Source organism: Vidua chalybeata, chromosome 3, assembly GCF_026979565.1.
Source record: "Vidua chalybeata isolate OUT-0048 chromosome 3, bVidCha1 merged haplotype, whole genome shotgun sequence".
NCBI lineage: Eukaryota > Metazoa > Chordata > Aves > Passeriformes > Viduidae > Vidua > Vidua chalybeata.
In genome coordinates, this window is record NC_071532.1 from 110383751 (window position 1) to 110407191 (window position 23441).

Sequence of the window (23441 nt, forward strand, 5' to 3'; positions counted from 1 at the left end):
GCCTCCACTTCCCAGGAGCTGTCTGTCCTTTTTGTGTTCCCCTGCCTGAAAACCAGCAGATAACTGTGATCCCAGTCCCTGATGGACTTCAGAGTCACAGGATGGGTTGGGTGGGAAGGGACCTTGAAGATCATCCCACTCCACCTTCCTGCCGTGGGCAGGGACACCTTCCACTATCCCAGGGTGCTCCAAGCCCTGCCCAACCTGGCCTTGGACAATTCCAGGGATCCAGGGGCAGCCACAGCTTCTCTGGGCACCCTGTGCCAGGGCCTCACCACCCTCACAGGAAAGAATTTATTCTTAATATCTCATCTAAATCTGTCCTGGTTTTGTTTAAAATCACTCCCCCTTGTCCATTCCCCATCCACCTTATTGCAAGGTTTTGCTTTACTCCAAACCCCTCTCCCTGTGAACATTCCTGCCCTTCTTCCCTTGGAGAGATCAATACCAGGTCAAAAAGATCAATACCAGTATAAAACTGCTAATCAAACTGTTTATCCATCACATGCAGAGCTGCTGTCCAAGCCCAAAGCCATTGGAGCAGAGTTCTGCAAGCCCCTCACAGCCTCAGGGTCTCACCCTTCTCCTTTCATCCCCCTTCTACCACCACAGGGCCTGTTCAGCTGTAAAATGAAACACAGTCTAGCTGAAAAGAGCTAAAATTTCAAGCAAAAGCTTAATCCAAGTCACACCCACCCACATCTCTCCGGTGAGAAACAAAGGACACAGTAATAAAGAAGATTCACCAGCATAATTAAAGAACTTTTAGTCTTCAGGGTTTTAATTTAAACAGACACATCTTCTATACTCTCAACATATCTACAGCAAAGTTTACAGCCACTTTGTATCTGTTTTGTTCCCCCCAAATGGCTGAACCTTCAGCCATCACCTTCTTTTTCCTCAGATTTGTTACTTTGTTGTTGTTGCAATAAATTCCACGCTGCAGCAGCTGGGATTCTGTACACAGACAGCAAATACCTAACACCGGCACACAACTCCCAGCCCTGGCATTTCAAATTGTACAGGAAAAAAAAAGAAAAAAAAAATCAAGACTGATGCAGCAGCCAAGTCCAAATAGCAGTTCCAGATGCTGGGCCAGCAGTGCACTCATCGCTTGAACAGGCAGTAGTGAACAGACACAGCTCACGTCACACAGTGCAGCTGTGACAAAACACAGGCAGTGCTGGGAGAAACCTCACCCCTCACACAACCACAGCACTGCCCAAGGCTTTAGCAAAGCACACATGAGACACCAAAAATGCTGTACAGTGCAATTTCAAATTAGATCCTATGCAACAGGGACAATAGTGCACATCAAAACCAGCGCCACATTCAAGACTTAATCGATACAATCAAAATATTGAAGATATGTATTTCATATTTCCCTTATGAAAACTGTGCAAGTTAGTTCCTTTTCCTTTTTTTTTTTTTTTTTTTGGTAAATGGCAGAGTGTCCTCATGGATTGCCCCCAAAATTTGGAGATGGGGCTTTCCACATCCATCTTGTTACACAAAGAGTGTGTGCAAAAGAGCAGGAGCATGGTGGCAGCGAGGGTGTAAGGCAGTGGCACAAGGAGGAGCCAGTGCTGGGACCTGCCCCAGCTCAGAAAGACACAGGGAATCTGCAAACTCGGTGTCACAGGGCAGGGATCCCCCTCTGAGGGAGCAAACCCATCACTCATAATAAATATGTGATTTAATAGGGGAGGCAAGCAGCAAAGCAGAGAACGGGAGTGATCTGCTGTGAATCGGGAGCCTGGGAGGCACTGGAATGGAAAAGCTCAAAGGGAACGTGGCAGCAGCGTGGCAGGACAGCTCTGGGAAGTGTCCTGTCACAGGAGAACCTACACCACCACACATCTTGTCCCCACTGCAGCTCCTGCTGGCCCTCCCAGGCCTGTGCCACAGAGCCTGTGCAGGGACAAGGTGCTGCAGGGCCCAGGAACTGTGGAATAACGTGCAGGGGCTGCTCAGGAGGACACCAGCACTGCCACAAGGATTAATTCCCAGGCACATTCCCAGGATCCACGTTCCCAAGGCACACACAGTGCTTGGGTGTGCATTCAACACAAGTGGAGGCTGAAATTGATGCCAGCTCAGAGGGAGTGTGCTGCCTTTTGTTGGCTGTCACAGCTGGTTTCCCAATTTCCTTGGATGCCTGCAGTTTGCAGGAGAGGCTGGAGCAGCCAGGCAATTAGATCCAAAAAAACTCTCTCTGCTTCTCTGTTATTTAGCTCAATCCATAATTACTGTGTTAGGGAATTGCATAACCTTTAGGAGTGTTTTATGTATAGTCTATTACAGGGAAAATAGTGCCTTCTGAATCCTTCCCATCTGGCTGGGGATAATGGATTTCAGATGGAGAAATTCTGAATGGGGTCGGGAAACACCACCCAGGCAGGTGCAGATCCCAAAAACATCATTTCAACGGGTGTACAATCATTTTAAGGGCTTATACGAGCAACATGCACAGAGGAATCTCCAGGTTTGGAGGAGGGAACAGCCCAATTCTGCCTCCCCTGTCATGCAGAACAGATCCCCAGCCACCCTGAGCAGCATTCCCTGTGTCAGACTGGATCTAGGAAACAAATCTCCAAACCTAAAAAGAAATTGGCATAGCAAGCAGGGGGAATCACTCTTCTGCCTTAAGTGAGCAATGTTTTAAAAGGGATCGTGTTATTTTTTAAGCCAGAGGACTTCAGGGCTAAGTTTAGCTTAGGCAAGAAGGAAATAATTAAGGAAATAAGGACTGAACAAAAGGCATTAAGGTAGCACTTGACCATTATCACATAATTTTATATAATTTCCTTGGTTATAGAATTTTCTTAAGACTGTATTTAGTGGCTACATGATTTCTGCAGGTTCCTGCCCAGCTACTTCTACAACTACAGATCCTGCATTTTCACACCTATCTATGTGAAGTGGCTTTTAAATAAAGGCAGCTTCATTCCATAAACTTGGAAACTCAGCAGTTTCCAGAGGCATCCCACCACTGACCTACAGCAGCTCCGTTGATTCCAGCAGAACCAGGCTAACAGGAAGTTCTTTTCTGGATAATCCCAGCCACATGTGCTGCTGTTAATTCAACTTTTCCCAGTCCTGGGGAGTTACCCATGGAATTAAGCTGAAAAAAATGCCTCGGGAATATTTCAGACCTATCCTTACCTGTCTTTTTAAAGGAGGAAAAAAAAAATCACAAGAGAGAACTCTGTTTTTATAAAAAGCAGATTGAAGCCACAAATTCAGCTACAGAAAGAGCAGCTACAAATTACAAAGTTAAATGGAAAAGAGCTTATCCCTAAAGTCTTTAAGCAGTTTTAGCAGCTACAAATCATCTAAACTCTTAGTATTTTTTGTAGTGTGATGGCCCCTTCATCTGCAGCAGATCTGTGAGGTCACCTGAACTTCCAGCTTCTGCTTTTGAGGTTTCACAAGATGGGCATAAGAGCACAAGAAGGAAAAGCACATCAGGTGCAAGAGAAATGTTTTGTTGAGTTGTAAATGAAGTGTTGCTCTTGCACCCTGGCAATGCTGTGAACCTGGCCAGGTGTCCAAACCCAGCCAGGCAGGTTGGAATTTCCAAGAAGGCAGCTTGGCTCTGGTTTAAAGGACAGCTCTGAGCCCTGTTCTGCAAGTGGACACCCCCACCAACTCCTAAACCGTTTTGTTTTCCAAGTAGAATAAAAAAAACTTTGTTCTTCCTTAGGAGATCACTGTCCACGAGGGACAATTCCACCTGAAGGTCATGGCTTAAACATTAGCAGCAGAATCCCTCCTTCCATTCTGTATTGCACTGAAATGTCTTGCTCTGGTTTGGTATTTAACTTCCTGCTCCCGAGCCAATGCTGAACACAAAAACCCAAGTGTGAGATGTGAAGGCTACTGAGAGTATTGTGTAGACTAGCAGAACCTGTAATTTGATTTTAACAATTTCTAGATTTCCTAGGAAATTAAAGAACTAAGCTGCCTTACTTACTCTTGGAGAGAAAAGGTGCTTCCAGACAAAATGCCTTTACCTATCTATATAGAACTCTGTATTTCAATCCTGTGAGTGTTCAACAAAACCAAAAAAAGTCCAAAATAAATTGGAGACATCCTGTCTCTTGGCCCATCCTGGTCATCCACACAATTGGAGGTAAAGAGTTCCAGCTTCTGCTGACACTGTACCCAATTCTGAAACAGAACAGCTGCCAAGAGGGGACATTGTGCCCAGCTGTGTCTTCTGTAAACAAAACAAAAAGCCCTCCCCAGAAAGCAGGGAGGTTCATGGAGTGAGGGGTTCAGCAGTGGGAGGGTCAGCTGTACCCAAGGGCTCAGCAGAACATGCACTTTCCATGTTTCTTCCTCGATCTAAAGGGGAAAGCAAAGGCCTGAGGCAAAGCCCAGCTCAGGGCCTCTCCTGCACCTCCCCATCCGTCTCCAGCTCCGCCAGCTGCCGCCTCAGTGCGTTCACCTTGGCCTGCAGCTCCTTGTTGTACTTGATAATGTTGATCCTTTCTTCTTCAGCTTCCTCCAGGAATCTGGAAGGCCTGTTCCACCGCAGGAAGACACCTGGAAGCCCAGAGACACCCAGGTCACAAGGGGTTCTTGAAACAAGGGGGAATTCATGAAGGTTGTTCACATTCCAGCAGCTCTCAGGTAAGGTGCACACAGTTCACATTTTCTTTCCTTTCCCTCCCCCCACAAATGGCTCCCCCCCTCCTCTCCAAGCTCACCATCCTATTAAACAAGGTTAATAAAAGAAAAATGAAGGGGGTTAATTCCTTTGTTTCCTCCTACACTCATCAGACCACTCCATTTTCAGTCTCCACCCTGCCATGACAGCCTGCTTGTATCACTGTCATGAAGTCTTCAGCACCCATGGGATGGGAAAAGTTTCTGCAGCAGAAAACCCACTGCACATGAATTCTCCAGAATGATCAATAATGAAGTCTGACAAAAAAAAAAATCACAAAAGAGATATTGCCTGTAACAGGGAAAGCAAACCTGGCTCACCTTCCCAGAGCTGCAGGCTCTGTGGGGCCACGGAGGGCCAGATGACAAGGCTGTTGGCCTCATAAAGAGGGTTCTGGAACCTGCTCAGCTTTTCAGGCCTGTTCACCCAGGACCAGAGGGACATGGTCTTCTGAGGCAGCTTCAGTTTAGCCCTAAGAAACCCACAGGAACAAATCAGTTTTATACACTTGGATCTGTAAGGCTCTTGTTAGATAGAACCACACAGACAAGGCCACAAGTTTTTCCATGTGCTACTCCCTCAGATAATTCAAGTTAATCCCTTCACCATCATGGTACAGGGTGTAAATCTAATGCAATTTACTTAGCATGGCTGATTACAAGTAGTTTTGAATAAAAGATGGGGAAATATTACTTGTAAGATGGCTGTCTGTTGTCCAGGTGAAGAATCAGTCACCTCCCCACTTTGGTTTGGGTGCCACATTTGGAAAGGGATCAGGCTTCTGTGTTAAGGCAGGGCTGGAAGGTGGGGCAGGGCTGCATCAGGGAAGGATGGAAACGGAATTCCTGAGCACATAAAAGCAGTTTCGCTGCTGGAACGGGCACGTCTGACAGGTCCCTCTGGTGGCAGGAAGGAACACAGAGCAAGCAGTGCTGTTTTCCTGGGCAATCCCACCTCCAGCAGTTACAGGGATAACTATGCCTCAGATTCCAGCAAATCTCATTCTGCCTGCACTGGCAAATTGGACTGCCAGGCAGGCAGGAGATTCACCACTCCTGTGAATGCTTCAGACAGCACAAGCTTAACATCAGACTTCAACCCCTGCCTGTGCTCCCAGGCTGACATGCTCAGATGCGACAGGCAGGTTATTACACATAACATTCAATACTCCTCCAAATCTCAGCTCATTGGTTTCAAGTCTAACTTGGTTTTGCAGATGACTGGTTCAGCAGCCCTGCAGAAGGCAGCAGAGTCTCTTCTAAGCCCAGATTACTTTAAGGACAGAGGGGTTTACAGGAAGCTTTAAATTGCCTTCCTTCTCTGGAGGATCACTTCTGTTTTTCCCTTCCTGTCCAGTGGCTTTCAGTGCAGCAGAAGACCCTCAGCCAAGGCCTTACTGGAGCCAGGAGTCCTGAGGGCAGAACTGCCAAGCTCCAAACAGGAATCCAAACCTCCCTGGCAGCTGTGGGCAGCTCCAGTCCTTCACCCTGTTTCTGCTCCCAGGGGGGTCTCAGTACCATCAGGCTACAGAGTCACGTTCCTCCCTCACAGGTGAGGGACAGAATTCTGAGCTGTGGCCTTTGCCTGCCTCAGCCTCCTACTCCAGACCTGCATGGACAAGTCTGCTTCCCACAGCTGTGACTCACACCAAACTCCAGCTGGTTATTCTTTCATGGAAGAGTTTCTGTGTGAGAAACCAAATAAACTGGTGATGGGTGGAGATTTTTGGCCAGGTTGGATGGGGTTTGGAACAACCTAGGATAGTGGAAGCTGTCCCTGCCCACAGCAGGAGGTTGGAACGAGATCTTCTTTAATGTTTCTTCCAACCCAAACCATTCCATGCTTCTGGGACCTTCTTTTAGTCAAAGTCAGCCTGACAGTTAAAGGATTCAAGTCAAGCATCCTTACCAACCTTTCGCTTTCGTTGTTTCCCAGGAAAGTCCCGAACTGGGAAGCGTAGGCGTGTTCGAAGAGCATGATGAGGAAGTGCTCATTGAACTCGAAGGAGCAGGGGAACTGCCGATGGATTTGCCACACACATTCCAAGAAGAGCAGGAACACCGGGGCCTCCCACTTCTGTTTGCTGTTGGAATAGGCTGACTGGGCACAGCGCTGCTGGAAAGGGTGGCCAGCCTGGAGGGAATCAGGGACAGCATCACACACCAAGGGATGGGATGTGAGGACATGTGGAAAAAACACTTCAGAGTGAGTTCTGTCCATGCAACTGCTCAGGCAGCCAGGACCAAGCTGTTAGAAACTATCATCCCTCTGCTGCTGGGGCACCTCAAATCTGGGATTCAGTTTTGGGCTCCTCCGGACAAAAAAGACATTGAGGGGCTGGAGAGTGTCCAGGGAAGGGAACGGAGCTGGGGAAGGGGCTGGAGCATCAGGAGGGGCTGAGGGAGCTGGGAAAGGGGCTCAGCCTGGAGAAAAGGAGGCTCAGCCTGGAGAAAAGGAGGCTCAGGGGGGACCTTCTGGCTCTGCACAACTCCTGACAGGAGGGGACAGCCAGGGGGGGTCAGGCTCTGCTCCCAGGGAACAGGATGAGAGAATATGGCCTCAAGCTGTGCCAAGACTGGATATTAGGGAAAATTTCTTCATGGAAAGGGTTGTTCAGCCCTGGCACAGCTGCCCAGGGCAATCCTGGAGTCCCCATTCCTGGAGGGATTAAAAAGTCATGTGGATGTGGCACTTGGGGACACAGATGAGTGGTGGCCTTGGCAGTGCTGGGGGACAGTTGGACTTGACAATCTTAAAGGTACTTTACAACCTAAATGGTTCTGTAATTCTATGACCGATTTCCCTGCCTTTCTCAGGCTGTGTTTGATCAGAGAATGTGAGCAGAACAAGCTGGGGTGGGTGCACTGGAGGACCAGACTGCCAAGGTACAAAGAGCACAACTCAGGTTTTGTGGCTTGGTCTCAACAGTTTTCTCTAATGAGATGGAAGAGGTGCAGCCTGGTCCAGTGGAACCCAAACCATTCTTGATAAGAGATGCTCACCCTGAGCACACAGAACAGACAGTTCCCCAAAATCAAAAACCTGCCATGAGAGGCAGAGGCCCCAGGAGTGCCAGAGGGACAAATGACTCAGGTAATGATGCTGCTCTTTAGGACAAAGGACACTCACACTCAGCAGGGCTGCAACAAGGCCCAACCTGTTGGCTGCCTCTCAGGCTATTTCCCAATCCCAGTGTCTCTGGAACTGTTTGTTGTTCTGTCCAGGGGTATTTCTTACCTGCAGCCACTCCCTCACTACAAGAGCCTCAAAGCCACGAATAGTCCTGCACCTTGGATCCAGGATGATCTGTGCCAGGGAAGTGACCTGGAGTGTGGAATCAGTTCCTTCACTGCCATGGACTAACACTGAAGCACCTTCCCTGGGAAAGGAAAAGGTGGGAAGGGATAAGAGTCTGAATGAGCAGAACCCATCCCAGTGGATGCCATTACATCCCATGGACACCAGTGCTGAGGTTTTGCTGGCTCTTTACCATCACTGCAGCCCCATCCCACATGGATCCCACATGGATCCCACCCGGATACTCATCCACAGTGACCTGAGCTCTGCATCACTAAAGGCTCCGTGTCTTGCTGAGCAGTCTGGAACTCCAGATCCTTTCCCACACGAACAGAAGGTGCACAGTGAGATCTCCCTTGTGGTTCTCACTCCCTGGGATTAGCATCCCTTTGAGTTACAGTTTGGAGGTGCAACTCATCCCATTCCACCCCTGCCATGGGCAGGGACAACTTCCACTATCCCAGGTTGCTCCAAGCCCCATCCACTCTGGCCTTGGACACTGCCAGGGATCCAGGGGCAGCCACAGCTGCTCTGGACAACCTCTGCCAGGGCCTCCCCACTGCTATAATACAGAGTTTCTCCCTAATATTTCATCTAAACCTTCCTTCCCTACATTATGTTCACCTTTCTCTACACTAATTTTCTAACATTATTTTCCCCTTTTATCTTTCAGGCCTTTAAGATGTTGGAAGATCTGTCCCAGCCATTCCTTCCCCATGGAAAATACAACAGAACTCTCCTTTAGAGACCTCCAGGCTCAAACTCTCAAGCAGAGACCTCCAGGCTCTGAGTGAGGCAGGTCAGGCACGTGGAACTGACCTGCCATGGCTCCACATGGTAAACACAAAAAGCAAAGCTGAGGTTAAAAATTATGAAATCAGCCACTGTCCCAACAAGCCAGAAGGGTTTCATCACTGATCTTTCCCATTACATGCTTGCAGGAAAGAATTTCAGATAAAACTATTGATCCAGAGCAATCCTTTCCTGGCACAGCCAGTAATGAAACCAACAGTGTCAGAGCTTTTTAAAAGCACAGAGCTCCCATTTTAATGCAGCAGTGAGTGCTGTTTCACCACTGAGCCTGCATTTCAGCTGCTTGTGTGCCTGCAGAACACATTCCCCAGCTCCTATGAAAAGCCAGGTTTTCCCTAAATTTTGGGATGGGCTTTTCCCACCCAGAGCCACAGATAAAACCTATTCAGATTCCTGAATCTGGCCTTACAAACCCTTGCAGCTGACAGCAAGCATTGGCTCTGCAGCTGGAGGTGTGAGCATGAGTCAGCTGAGTCAGCAGCATTTGTGAAAGAAATGTCAGGTTAAAAGAGGTCACAAGCACTTAGAAGGGATGAGCAGGATTGCCTGGACAGGGCTGTGGGGATAAAAATATAAGAGGGGAAAAGCACTGGACCAATTCTTAGGGAAAACAAGGAGATGACATTGTTTTAACTTCTGGAAATGAGGTGTGGTATTGGAAATTTGCAGTTGAAAAGAAAAAAAGATTTCCTGAAGAAAGAAAAAGACATCTCTGTGTCCCCTTTCCCATAGAGATCCATTTTTCCATGGACCCATTTTAACCCAATCCTTCAATAAAACTCTCTAAATTAGCTTGGCTGCAACAGACACAGGAATATACCTTAAACACATGATCCAAAACCTTTTCTTAGCCCAGATTTCCTCCCTCCTCCTGATTTAAAAACACTGACCAAGTCCATCCTATTGGAGGAACATTCCTCCACCATGAGGAAACAGAATCCTCCACGGGTACAAGTGAGCCAGACCACGGTGGGCAGTTATTGATACTGCCAGAGGTATTTAATGAGCAATCTGTTAACGAGTGAATGAGCAGCCCACGACTTTCTGCAGGAGATTTACCTGTCAATGCACTGAGCAGCCAGACAAGCTGCAGTCAGCAGCTCCTTGATGTGAGTGAGCCAGTTGGAAGCTTCCAGTTTACTGAGCCAGCGGTCCATGTTGTGTGACTGGTCATTGCAAGCCTCCACCAGCTTGATGAAGCTCTCCTGCAGGATATTAAACCTTTGGGAAAAGGAATACATTGTTGAAAGCACAAGCAGTAATATAGGAATGAGGACGTGGATTATTTAGTGTTTGTATATTGTGTTTATTCATTCCTCTCTCTCTGACGCTGTAAATAATCAGCAACAAATGTAAGTTCACATAAAATCTTTAGAAGCAAAACCAAACACTTCAAGTATTTGCAAGGAAATTCCTTATTTAACTGCTCAAGAGCTGGCCTACAGCTCCATAACATTACTGCATGTCTGTGTAGAAGGATTCCCCAAAATTAAGGCTTTAAGAGAAGTTGAACAACACCAGACTAAAAGTCTGTTTTTTTAGCAACTTGTCTCCAAATGACTGAACAACATTAGATGTCCAGAGAAAAGCACTGGATCACAGAATCATGGAATGGTTTGGGTTGGGAGGAAATTTAAAGCTCATCTCATTCCAACCCCCCACCATGGGCAGGGACACCTTCCACTACCCCAGGTTGCTCCAAGCCCTGTCCAACCTGGCCTTGGACACTTCCAGGGATGGGGCAGCCACAGCTTTTCAGGACAAATCCTCTGGATAAGAAGAGTGTGACAGCCAAAGAACAAACCCACCCCTGCAGAAGATTTCTGGCAAGGTACTTGCTCCTTCCTGTGCAAAGGGGAACACAGGTTGGAGTGTGGCTGAAGAGGGTCAGGAAAATAAACAGCACAGGGAGATGCCTGATGGCTGAAGCCTGCAGCAGGTTGCTCAGAACAAGGAACCAAACCAAAAATCCCCTTTTCATCCTGGTTTTGCCACAGAAGGAACATGACCCTGTTGCCAGGAAGCAGAATACACAACTCTTCCTACAGGAGTAAATACTTTGTGGAGGTATCACTGCTCTGACGACCTCATGCAGCCAAGCTCAGGGGAGAGCCTGATTTCACCCACCTCTCGATGTATTTGTGAATCCTCCTCCACTGGGGGTAGTGGACTTCTTGTTCAAAGCCCCCTCCCTTGGCCCTGGCCTGCTGGGCAACAGCCAAAGGCCGGGTGTCGATGACGAAGCCGCGGCGGCCGGAGCGCAGCGTGGCGTTGATCAGCTTCTCGTCCTCCTTGCAGCGCCGCCCGTTGGTGCCTGTCAGGGGCTGGCTGCTCCTCATCATCGCCTGGGGAGACACAAAACCATGGATGAGGCACTGGAAGTGCAGAGAATTCTGACTGAAAGGCACCAAGCACTTGAGCTCCAAGCCTTGCTCTGAATCCTTCAGTTGTTTCGAGTTCAGTCCCTCTCAAGGATTGAATGTATTTAAAACTGAACTAGAAATCCTTGAATCCAGCCCTCATTTGGCTGGGCAAGTTCTAAATGCCAGGCATCATCTTAGAGGCTGTATCCCTTCAGTTATGCCTCAAGCACCATCTTTGTGAACTACTGAGCTGCCTTCCTGCTGATGGCTCCTTTACAAACCCCAGCAGTGTTATAAATCCCTGGAAGTGTTCAAGGCTGGGTTGGATGGGGCCCTGAGCAGCCTGACCTGGTGAGAGGCATCCCTGCCCATGGCAGGGGGTTGGAACTAGATGGCCCCTAAGGATCCTTCCAACCAAAACCATCCTATGATTCTATGAAAGCAACTTTTTCAGGATTGTCATTTTCGAGGTCTAATCCCAACTCTGTTCTTAAAACACTCAAATTGCTCATGTGTTAAAGGTGACATTTTTACCCCATGGATGGACTGATAAACCTCAAGTCCACGGCTGAGCTCAACCTCAAGATGGCTGAGCTGAGATTTCTCTTTATTAAATGCCTTTCAATTCAGAAGCACCCCAACAGCTCAAATCATAATGAAAATGGGAGGGCAGCCAGTCAGCAACTCCAGGTACAGCTAACTCAGAGCCAGGAGGGCAATGAGAGTGACAGCATTACTGTCACAACTGCAATACTCTGAGCCAAATACTGTTGTACTTCTCACAGGAAACATGTACAACTTGGAGAGATAACTGAGCAAAAATCTTCCTTCAATTGTTTTTGGTTGAGCCGAGAAAAACCAAAAAGCACAACTGATGTGGAGTAGGTGGTTGGCTGCTTTCAAAGCAAAGAAAAACCCAAGGTACTTCTGAGTCTGACCAGACAGCTTCAAAATGAAGGCTTACAAATTTTGGCCACAGGAGGTGAAGAAGGCATTAGAGCATTTGAGGAGACTGTATCAAGTTTAAAAGCTGTAGGTTGGACATCCCAGCACCCTCAGAACTGGTTACATCAGCAAGAGACACAATTACCCAACACTTTCGTACAGTGCATTTCTTAATTCCAATGTATCAGTCACTCCATTGGATTCTGGCTTGTTAAAGCCTGTGCAAGACCAAGACTTTGCTATTCCTGAACCAAGTTACCCTGCCAGGCTCAGAGAACAGATTGTTCTGATCCTCCTTGCACAGTCACACAGCAGAAGCAGCATTGGCTCTGCTGTCACCGCAGCTGTGATGAGGGCCCACCGCTCACAGACAGGACAATGTGGCTCCTGCAATCCTTTCCATGAAAACTCTTGGCAGACACAGCCAGCCAGGGTGCCAGCAGGGGCTTTACAAGGCTCATCTTGTTCTTACTGCTGTAAGTGAGCTCCTGCCCTGCACATTCCCAGCCAAGCAGATTAATGGCTATTTCCAGGATGGAGATCACTCATTCCATCACCAGAACCATCTTCCCTCAGGAAGCCAGAAAATAAATCAGGAGCTCTGTTAATTCCAGAGCATGAAACCAAGAGATTCCCACACTTCCTTCAGGCACAAGCGCCCCTCAAACCCAGCTCACCATCCCATTTTTCTTGTGGTAGTAGCTCAGCACTGGGAAGCGGCCGCCGTGGCGGAACAGGGCGACTTTGCGGAGCGCCTCATCATCGATGGATTTGGGGACGATGACAACTGGAGGGTAGGAGGGACACACAGAGAATTCCTTGTTCACACAGCTCAGACGCCATTCATTGGTCTGAAAAACACCAGAACACAGCTTTGGGTCAGAAAAGACATTATATGGGAGAGGTAACAGGGAAGAAAGACTTCCATGCACAGGATAAAGCACACACACACAGTCGTATTTGTGATCTGTTCCATTTGCACCACAAATTGTCCTTTAAGTAACCATTTACAGGGCTGTTGACCCATTAATTTTTCCAGCACATCCCTTGGTGCTCCCTGCAATCACCTCCTTGCTGCAGCTCCCAGAAGCTCATTCCCCAGAGTGCAGATAAAGCTCAGAAGCAATGGAGGAATGAGCAGATGCCTCTGGGTCTTGACCTACAGTTCCCCCTTTGGTTTATCCACATCCTCAAACAGCACAAAATAAGCCCACGTGTGCAGGAATGGGTGATTGTGGCTTTAAATTGTTTCATAGGCACAGCAGACAGCAAGGGGAGATCCCACAGAGAAATGTATTCCCACAACAAGAGGGGAAAAAAGTTCATTTAGATACAGGGGATATGGGTCCAACTCTCCATCTGTGCTGAAAGAAAAGCTCACACGACAAAGGTGGCCAAGAAAGGCAAGAATTTCCACCCACTCCAGATGTTGAAGCTGCTTTGAAGTTAAAATTTCAATTTAAACATCTCCAGCTTGGTTCTGTTCTGGGGTCTCAGCTACAGTTTTTCCTCCTAAAGCACCTTCTGGAAGGGGCTCAGCAGCCAAGAACTGAGGGCTCATCAGGAGCTCTGTGATGTAACTGCTCGAGCCAAAGCCCTGGGAAAGAAGTGCTGCATGTGGCACCTCACAGGCACTTGGCATGAGAATTCCAGCTACCTGATACCCGGGGTCACCAAGGGTCACCCAGAGGTCTCAGCTCCAGCTCAGGGAAAAAGGTCAATGAGGAGCTTCTGCAGCAGGGAGAGACCTCAGAGATCCATCAAACATCTGCTCATCTGAGTTCAAGGAAAGTTTGAGGCAGACAAAAAGGCAGAAGGATAAGGCAGCAGGACAAAGTGAGAGAAAAGCACAACTGCTAAATTAGGCTGTGACAAAACACACAAAATCCACATCAATTCAGGTCTGCTGACTTAACATGAATTAACTGGATATCTCTGATCAGAATTTCTTTCTTCCAGATCCTTACTACCCCTTGTCACACACCTCCTGATTGCTACCTGCTTATAAAAATCCACCTGACTGGCTCACTGGTCCAGTGGAAAATTGGGATCAATTCAGGAATGTCTTCTGGCAATGAAGCCTTTCCATCAGCTGAACAAGCTGATCTGACTCACAACATTATTTCAGCAGAAGCACCTCCAAGGCATGGGATGTGTAGCTTAGGAGACAGGAAAATTGTCCTTTTTGGTGGCACCCTAAAAAAGATGCTGAGAAAAAATAAATATCAGCATTAGAGCAGTATTTGCTGCCTGTTTGCAGCAGCCCAGCTGGACAGCTTTGCACCATCCCTGCTATAACCTTATTTCATTATTCATTAGCCTCAAAACAGCTCCTCTGAACAGCTCCATTTTATAAAAAGCAGAGCTTCTCCCAGATGCAAAGTCAAATTGCCTCTGGCCATTGTGTTATGAGCAGAGATGAAAACTTCTGGGATGCAAAAGGATGTGGCTGGTCACAGCTCCAGCTTCTAATGCACTAGCAATGGGATTTTTAACAGGGTTTTTGGGGTGTCTATTGGGTATGCAGTTTGATTACCATGAAAAAATATGGATCTGGAATACCAAACTGGTAAAAACCTCACCACGACACAGGATGTGGTGAAGGCAAAACCAGAACTCTGGGGAACGTGTGGAAGACTGGCTGTCCCTGGCACCACCAGCATGGACAGGAATGGAGGAGCAGCACCTGATTTATGCTCCACTCTGGTAATTTAACCCTGCTCTCCCCCCCATTTACAGCAGAGACAGAGATCCCGTTCTGTCATCCCGGTGTAATTTCCACTACAAGGAGGAGGAGCCTGGCAGCACTTGGCACCATTTGTCATCCTTCCAACAGCTCCTGCTGCAGAGATCCCATTAACCTCTGCACTGCCAGCTCCAGACCGACCAAATCAACTCCTTTAGCTTTGGCCTGGCTGGAATTTGGAAGCAAAAAGGGCCATCAGTAACTGGAAGAGCGAAGCAGCAGCAGAGAAAGCAGAAGGACTGCAGGGAAAGGGATGAAGGGAGACCTTGCTTTCAACCAGATAATTCTGCTGTGTGAAACTCAGGGAGTGCAAAGAGACCCTTAATTCTCCTAGCAGGACTTTTAGGAATCAAGAAAAGTTAAGGATAAAAGCAGTGAAGGGATGAGGGCTGAGCAGAAAGGAGAGAGATTCCAGGGACAAAAGAAAGCAGTGATTTTTAAACTTTTGGATTTCTACTTTTCTTGTCCTAATACTTATTTATACAGATATTGATTTCCAAATGTCCAAGCTACCATTCCTCTTAAAACTTAGCCAGGAGAGGTCGTTTTCCACAAAACATTGGGAAACAAGTCAAGCTCTACCAGAAGGCCTTAAAAAAAAAAAAAAAAAAAAAAATCGAGAACCCAGCATGGATCTTGGGAGATCCTGCGAAGCAGCAAAGCCAGAGGCCATTCCCAAGGAACAAACCCTGCTGAGATCAGATTGTGCATTGACAAGGAGCAGAACAGATGTCAGGATTGATGCTTGTCTGAAAAGACCAAAATATGGTTCACAATTACCACTTGACCTGAGCACAAACCCAGAAATTTCTGATTTCTAAAAGGAGCTCTGACATGAAGATGAAGCACAACTGAGTTTTTTCGAACCTTGAGATCTTTCCTGCTAGAAAAAAGAAAGAAAATAGAGAAAAAAGGGAAATGAAAAGGAAAGAAAAGAGAGAAAAACACAGGGAAAGAAAGAGAAAAATTGGGGAAAGAAAAAAAGAGAAAAAGAGGGGAAAGAAAAAAGAGGGAAGGGATACTGAAAAAGGACAAAGGAGGGCAAGAAAAGAGGAAAGAAAAAGTAAGAAAAGGGGGAAAGAAAAGGAGAATGAAGCAAGTGATTTTCTGGCAATAAAATAACTTTATGTTAATTATACTGGCAGTGTACAAACTTCTCAGGCCTCTTCACTTCATTTTAGGAAACTGAATTTCCAGAGTTAGTTTGCAGCATCCTGCAGTTCTGGAATTTGGCAGAAGAGAAACCTCTTGGCTCTCTTCTGACTGCTTAGAGAAAATATGAACCCCTGCATATACTCTGAATTCCATTCACCCCTCACTGTGCAGTGAAGAATACAAATTACATATTATATTATCTAAATATTTAATGTATTACCTAACTTTTCCACAAAGTATTAACTTTTACACTGTGCTTTGCCATTAGAGAGTGTTGAAAACAACTCTCCTGTAGCAGATGAATGTGGCATTAATAAATTACTAGAGCTGTAGGGTGGGTGAAATAGTTTTTGACTTGTTATCCTGCTGGGGAAGGTACAGATCCAGATGGATGATTTAGCAGAGGCAGGAACCTTTGGAGTTCTACTCATTTGACTTCTGGGAGAAAGATTTAAATCAGCCATTTCCTTGTTCCAGCCTGTCACATAAAGCAGTGTCATTACAGAACAAGAATTATTTGGTCAGCGAGACATTTATCTGCTGTTCAGGAGATGTAAATCATTGGAAGGTGGCTTTTGACACCATTTTGTTCAAAATGTGAAGTTTTGGGTTAAAAGCCAAGAATTAATCAACAGCTGTCAAACATGGAGATTTTAAAGGAATGAACGATTGCCCTGGAAACATGGTGCCAAAAAGTAATGAGGTTTTTAAATGTAATTCTTTCACAGAGAATATGTTCAGAAAGGCAAGAGATTGAAAAATGAAGATTTAAGTCCCTGAAAAAATAAGAAAAAAAAGCACATCAATGAATCCATGTGCTGGATATGATAACAGTTGGTCTGTCTTTGGATGGCAGAGGAAGATAAGACACATGAGAGTGCTTTAATTATGAGACAAAAATAGCAAGGGCCTCTGAACCCCTTCAATGTTCTTTAATTTCCTGGTGATTTCATCAACTGAATTTGGTCAAGCTGATCACATTATTCTGTTGTTACTCATATACAGGAAGTGATACAGGCTGCAGACAAGCTGGGCTGCAGAGAGAAAGAAAAAAAAAAAATCAATGTTCTTGGATGCTGCACTAATGGATGCGGGCTCAGAAACCTGAGCTGCTGGAGCAAGAGCACAGACTGGATGCAAAACAGAGACCTGGAACACAGAGATGCAAATCCAAGGAATTATTAAAACAGGTTCCTGCACCCAAGATAGTTCCCACTCTATCAAATTCAGCATCCTAAAAGGAAATTTGAGTAAGAGAAACAACAGGCAATGCAACAAGAACAATTCCTACCCAAAACAAAATCAATGTGCTCAGCAGCGACTGGAAAAAGAGAACTGGAACTTTCCTGCTTTTTGAACCTTCTGAATATTTCCCCAGCATCAATTAAAGGGAAAAGTGTTTCAAACTGGGCATCTTCATTGTCATCCTCCTGAAGAGCAATTTTCTTAAAGCAGTGTAATTCCAATGAAGGGTTTGACAAAGATTAATCTCATTCTATTCCAGATCAAAATTAAGAACAACAAAGCCAGGACAAAGGATTTCAATTTGTTCTTCCAATTAGAGAACCATCCCCAAAGGCCAAAAACATTTCCTACCTTTGTGATTTCCTGAAAAAGGCCTCAAGGTGAAGGAGCAAACAAATGTCTGATGTCACTGAGGGAATATTTCAACAACACTCACTTCTCATCCAGGCTCCAAATGGATTTTTAACCATCTGGGATTTCCAGTCCAGCCACTACTGGGTGTAACAGTTCACAGAACATCCAAGTGCCTGGGAAATCCCTCAAGTCCCACTCACCACTGAGCTGAGGAGCTCAAACTCCTGTTCCAGCAGAAAGGAGGACCATCCATCCTCCAGGACCTCGAACATGGGCCGGTAGAAGAAGGGATACATGAGGGTGACAGAATCCAGGGTGGAAAGTGCCTGTGTGGACAAAAGAAATCATGGAATCACAGGTGGAGGTTGGAAGGAACCTTAAAGCTTATCCCATTCCACCACCTTCCACTATCCCAGGCTGCTCCAAGCCCCATCCAGCCTGGCTTTGAACACTTCCAGGGATGGGGAGTCCAAAACCTCTGGGAAATACCCCACAACCCCATGTGAAATATTCCAGATTCTATTCTGCCTTTCAAAACATAAAAACCTAACTGGGAAAAAAAAAAAAAAAAAAAGCACTTAAGGCTGAGGAGAACTCTAGACCTACAGGTTCTCTGGCTGATGGTAGCTGCTCACCTCGATGGAGCTGGCAATGTTCAGACACTCCTCCATCCCTGGGATGTCCAGCTGGATAATCCTCAGGTCTTTGCATCTTATGACAATGGTGCCCAAGGAGCCCACGAACCTACAGGAGACAGGAAATAAAGAGTCCCATAAAAACAGGAGAAGTGGCACAGCTCTTCCCACGAGGCAAATCTCCATGAGTGGCAATTTGTCTGCAGGGGCACCTTTCAAGAAAATAAAGGCACAAACACAACTCCTTATTTGCTATTTGCAAGTTTGGTTTTATTTTCATTTATTCCATCCTTTTGCTGTGGCAGGGAGTGGAGGTATTACATGACAAATATCTCACTGCTGGGAGGGTGGGAGGCCCTGGCACAGGGTGCCCAGAGAAGCTGTGGCTGCCCTTGGATCCCTGGAAGTGCCCAAGGCCAGGTTGAAGACTGAGCACGGGAAGAAATTCCCTGAGGTTTCCACCCCTCTGCTCCTTTCCTCTCTCAGAAACACACAGGGAAATCAGCAACAAACTTCATCAGCACCCAGCAACTCCCCCATCTGTGCTTTTTTTAATCACTGCTGCCCGATTTCTCCAGTCTTGCTGGCAGAAGGGAACTCTGTTCTGCCAGACTTCCTTAAAAGCCTTTACAAACAGGGGAAGGATTTTGTAATTAATATTAAAAAGAAGTATTACCATCAAGCTGGAAAAAGGGCCAAGGTGAGTGAACAGAAGACAGTGACAGGGGGCAGATACTCCATGAGGGGCAATAGTGCAGGTAAAGCAGAAATGAGGGGAAAAAGAGAAATCTCTGAATTCTCTGCAGCTAAAAGGGGATGGGCAATAAAAAATATGCAGCTCTGCAGCTACAGCTCAGCTGTAGCACAAAAAGCACATTGCCAGAGGGTTACTGATTCCCATGAGCAGCTGGAAAAGTGAGGGGGGATGCTGTTGAGCAGCAGGAGAAGATCTGGGGCTGAGCAAGTCCAGAGCCCAATTCTGCCACCAGTTTTGGAGGGTGACTCAAGGCAAACCCCTTCAGCGGCGCTCTGGCGTCCCTCTCCGTGCACAGTGGGGAAGCTGCATGGTTTATAAAGTGCTTCCAGGGTGGGTGAGTCCACTGAGCAACGAACACAGAGCAAAAAGGGTTAAACACAACAATTCTGACTCTCTACAAGTAAAAAAAAAAAAAAAAACAAAAAAAACCCAACCTTTGAGATGCAACATCAAACATGAATGTCCAAAGAGAAGGGGAACCCCGCCCTGGGAGAATCACTGAGGCTGGAAAAGGACCATCGAGTCCAAGCTGTGACTGTCCCCACCTTGTCACCAGCCCAGGGCACCGAGTGCCACCCCCAGGCATTCCTCAGACACCGCCAGGGATGGGGACTCCAAACCTCCCCGGGTATTCCAAGGGTTTCATCTCCCTTTTTTTGTGTAGAAATTCCTCCTGATGCCCAACCCGAACCTCCCCTGGCACAGCTTAAGGCAATGTCTGTGCCCAGAGCATCCTTCCTGCTCTCCACACCGGGATTTGGCACAGCTGAGGGGCCAGCCGGCCTTTCCGACCGCTTCCCCTTCGGGGAGGGCAGGCAGGGAGAGGGGGAGCAGCACCTTTTCTCGATGGAGTCGATGTTGGAGTGCAGCAGCCACAGCTCCTCGGCGTTGTCCTGCCGCCGCGACGAGAAGATCAGGTGGTGGCCGGTCAGGCACAGCGTCCCCTCCACGGCCAGGTGGAACGGGCGGTGCAGCACCACGTTATCCGCTCGGGGCGTCTTGATCAGCTCGGCGAACTCCATGCTGGAGGGGAAGGCGGGGAGGGAAACTCACCGGGAAAATTCACCGGGAAAACGGGGGGGAGCCTCGGGAACAGCGGCAGGGCCGGGCGGGGAAAGCCGGGGAGGGCGTGTGCGCTGCCGCCCGGGCAGGCAGGGGCATAGCCCGCGGTGGCGGCGGCTCCCCGGGGACCGAGAGCGATGCGGGGAGCGGGAGAGACCCGCACAGGGCCGCCCCTTCCCCTCAGGGCCGGACCGGGGCCGTCGGGAGGGCGCTACGGAGGGGAGCGCGGGGCGGCGCGGGCGGACCCTCGGTGCTGACTCGGGGAGGGTCAGGGCGCCGGGGGAGCCGCAGGAGCCCCGGGCCCCCCAGGATTCCCGGGACTCCCGGGAGCGGCCGGCGGAGCGGGATGGGCCGGAAGCGCCGCCCGGGAGCCTCCCGGGTCACGTGACGCGCACCTGGGCCAATCGGCGCTCGGAAGCCTCACGGCGACAGCGAAGCGCGTAAAGGGTCCGGCGTGCGGCATGGCCCCGCCAACAACGTTCCGCGGGAATTAATGGTAACGGGCGGGGCTAGGGGCGGGGCTCGGGTGGAGGCGTGGCCAATGGGAGGGCCCAATGGATGGGCGGGGCGAGGGGCGGGGCTTGGGGAAGCGGGCGGGAAGAACGAGAACGGGAACGGGAACGGATTGGGAATGGAGCGGGAATGGGAACAGAGAGGGAATGAATCGGGCGGGATTGGGAATGGGAAGGGATTGGGAATGGAATGGAATGGAATGGAATAGGAATGGGAAGGGATTGGGAATGGAACGGGAATGGAGCAGGAATGGGAACAGAGGGGGAATCGAGTGGGCAGGATTGGGAATGGAACGGGAATGGGAAGGGATTGGGAGTGGAACGGGAATGAAGCGGGAATAGGAACAGAGAGGGAATGGAGCCGGCAGAGAGACGGAATGGGGATTGGGAGGGAATGGATCGGGCAGGGAATGGGAATAGAGAAAGAATGGATCAGGCAGGGTTGGGAATGGGAATAGAGAGGGAATGGAGCCGGCAGAGAGAGAGAGAGAGAATGGAGTGGGCAGAGTTTGGGAAAGGGAACGGGCAGGGATTGCTAATGGAAGGGGAATGGAGCAGGCAGGGATTGGGAATGAAGCAGGAACAGGCAGGGATTGGGAATGGAGCAGGAGCGGGCAGGGATTGGGAATGGAGCAGGAAGGGAACAGGGATTGGGAATGGAGCGGGAACAGGCAGGGATTGGGAATGGAGCAGGAAGGGAACAGGGATTGGGAATGGAGCGGGAACAGGCAGGGATTGGGAATGGAGCAGGAAGGGAACAGGGATTGGGAATGGAGCGGGAACAGGCAGGGATTTGGAATGGAGCAGGAAGGGAACAGGGATTGGGAATGGAGCGGGAACAGGCAGGGATTGGGAATGGAGCAGGAGCAGGCAGGGATTGGGAATGGAGCAGGAGCGGGCAGGGATTGGGAATGGAGTGGGAACAGGCAGGGATTGGGAATGGAGCAGGAGCGGGCAGGGATTGGGAATGGAGCAGGAGCGGGCAGGGATTGGGAATGGAGCGGGAACAGGCAGGGATTTGGAATGGAGCAGGAGCGGGCAGGGATTGGGAATGGAGCAGGAGCGGGCAGGATGCCGGAGCCGCAGCCCCGGGCCGGGCAGGGAGCAGGGCTGGGGTCGGGCCCCACCGAGGCCATGGGCAGCCGCAGTTTGGGGGCAAACCCGCGGGAACTGAGCACAAACACGGACAGGTCCCTGCTGACCCCAGCCCAGCAGCGTCCCACTCCTGCTAAAACTGGGAAAAAGGCCAAAAATTCAGCCTGGCCACACCACACGTGGTGTTTTCTGAAATCCCCCTCAGGCTCTTTTCCAAAGCCACCCAGCTGTGGCAGCAGAGCCCCTCCTGCACTGGGTCTGTGTTTCCATCATGGAATTATTGAGTGCTTTGGGTTGGAAGGGACCCTAAGGATCATCCAGTCCCACCCCCTGCCATGGGCAGGGACAACTTCCATTATCCCAGGTCACTCCAAGCCCTGTCCATCCTGGCCTTGGACACTTCCAGGGATCCAGGGGCAGCCACAGCTTCTCTGGGCAACCTGTGCCAGGGCCTCACCACCCTCACAGCCAAGAATTACTTCCCAATATCCCATCTATCCCTGCCCCTGGCAGTGGGAAGCCATTCCCTGTGTCCTGTCCCTCCATCCCTTGTCCCAAGTCCCTTTCCAGCTCTGCTGGAGCCCGTTTAGGCACTGGAAGCTGTGACACTGCCAACATCCCACAGCCAGTGGTGAGGCCGCAGGGTCAGGGGTGCATAAGCTCAAGTGCTTTTCCATGGTTTATTCCTGTAAAGTTCAGCCCTGTCAGGAAGAGCTTGGGCACAGCTAAACCCAAACCTTACCGCTAAATTTATTAGCAGAGGTGTGAGCAGGAATGTGGATCCCTGGAAGTGTCCAAGGCCAGGTTGGACGGGGCTTGGAACAACCTGGGATAGTAGAAGATGTCCCTGCCCATGGCAGGGGGTGGAATGGGATGATTTTTAAGGTTCCTTCCAACCAAAATTATCCTGTGATTCCAAACCAAATTCAGGGCTGTTGATGCTGAAATCCAGCATTTACCCTGAGAATATCTGTGGGAGAGAGAAGGGCTGGCCACAAACCGGGAAAAGTGAAGTTCTAGGGAGTGGGGAAAAGATGAAGGATCCTCCAGATCTTTAGGGGGAAAAAAAAAAAAAATCAGATTTTTCCTGAAGAGGGGCTCTTCTGTCTGCTCTGCCCGTTGGGGCTGCTGGAAGGGAGGCTGGATCCAGGATGTGATCCAGAGCTGCAGATCTCACAGATCTCACTCACCCAGACAGGCTCTGCCTCCTCAGCCTCCACCTGCTTCATCTCTGGCGAAGAGCAAACCAAAGTGAGGAAATCGAGTGATCAGCCACTGCTGGGCTCCCTCTGGAGGGGACGGGTGGCTCCTGGCGCCGTCCTGCCCGGCGCTGCCTCGGGTTCAAGGATGTCCAGCCCCTGGCCCATGGGATCAGCCTGGGTGGATGCCAGCGGGCAGGAGTGGGTGACAGCCTGTTCTGGGCAGCTGTCCCTGGGGAGGATTGCGGAGGTGTTTGCATCGGGTGACCTGAATTTTTATCCTGGCCCCTGGTGCCGAGTTTGTCCGGTTTGCTGCCAGCGTGCCTTGTTAGCGCTGGAGGTTTTGGTGATTCCAGTGACTGGGAATGACCTAAAGTCTAATTAATTTTAATCTTGTAGATAGATGCAAAGATTATAGGAAAGATTGCAAAGATTTTATAATAAGGACGATTAATTCTCCTCTTGTGTGGGTCTGCACTGATGCACATCATCAGAGAGAAGAGGGGTCTCTGGGTTGACAGTTTGAGGTGGAAGAGGCCCTAAAACTCATCCCATTCCACCCCTGCCATGGCAGCAACACCTTCCACT

The 23441-nt window shown here is 48.9% G+C and overlaps 1 protein-coding gene across 1 annotated transcript; it reads right to left on the reverse strand.

The window, feature by feature from the left end:
• Window positions 1-754: 754 nt before the first annotated feature.
• Window positions 755-20455, reverse strand: MTMR9 (myotubularin related protein 9). The gene is made up of 11 exons (XM_053937124.1): window positions 20293-20455; window positions 19823-20008; window positions 18229-18337; window positions 17794-17919; window positions 12771-12944; window positions 10913-11130; window positions 9845-10006; window positions 7913-8054; window positions 6588-6808; window positions 4996-5147; window positions 755-4551 (listed from the first exon to the last, which is right to left on the reverse strand). Exons 2-11 carry the CDS (start codon window positions 20005-20007, stop codon window positions 4388-4390), a joined length of 1653 nt encoding a protein of 550 aa, XP_053793099.1. The 5' UTR covers window position 20008; window positions 20293-20455; the 3' UTR covers window positions 755-4387.
• Between the last annotated feature and the right edge of the window lie 2986 nt (window positions 20456-23441).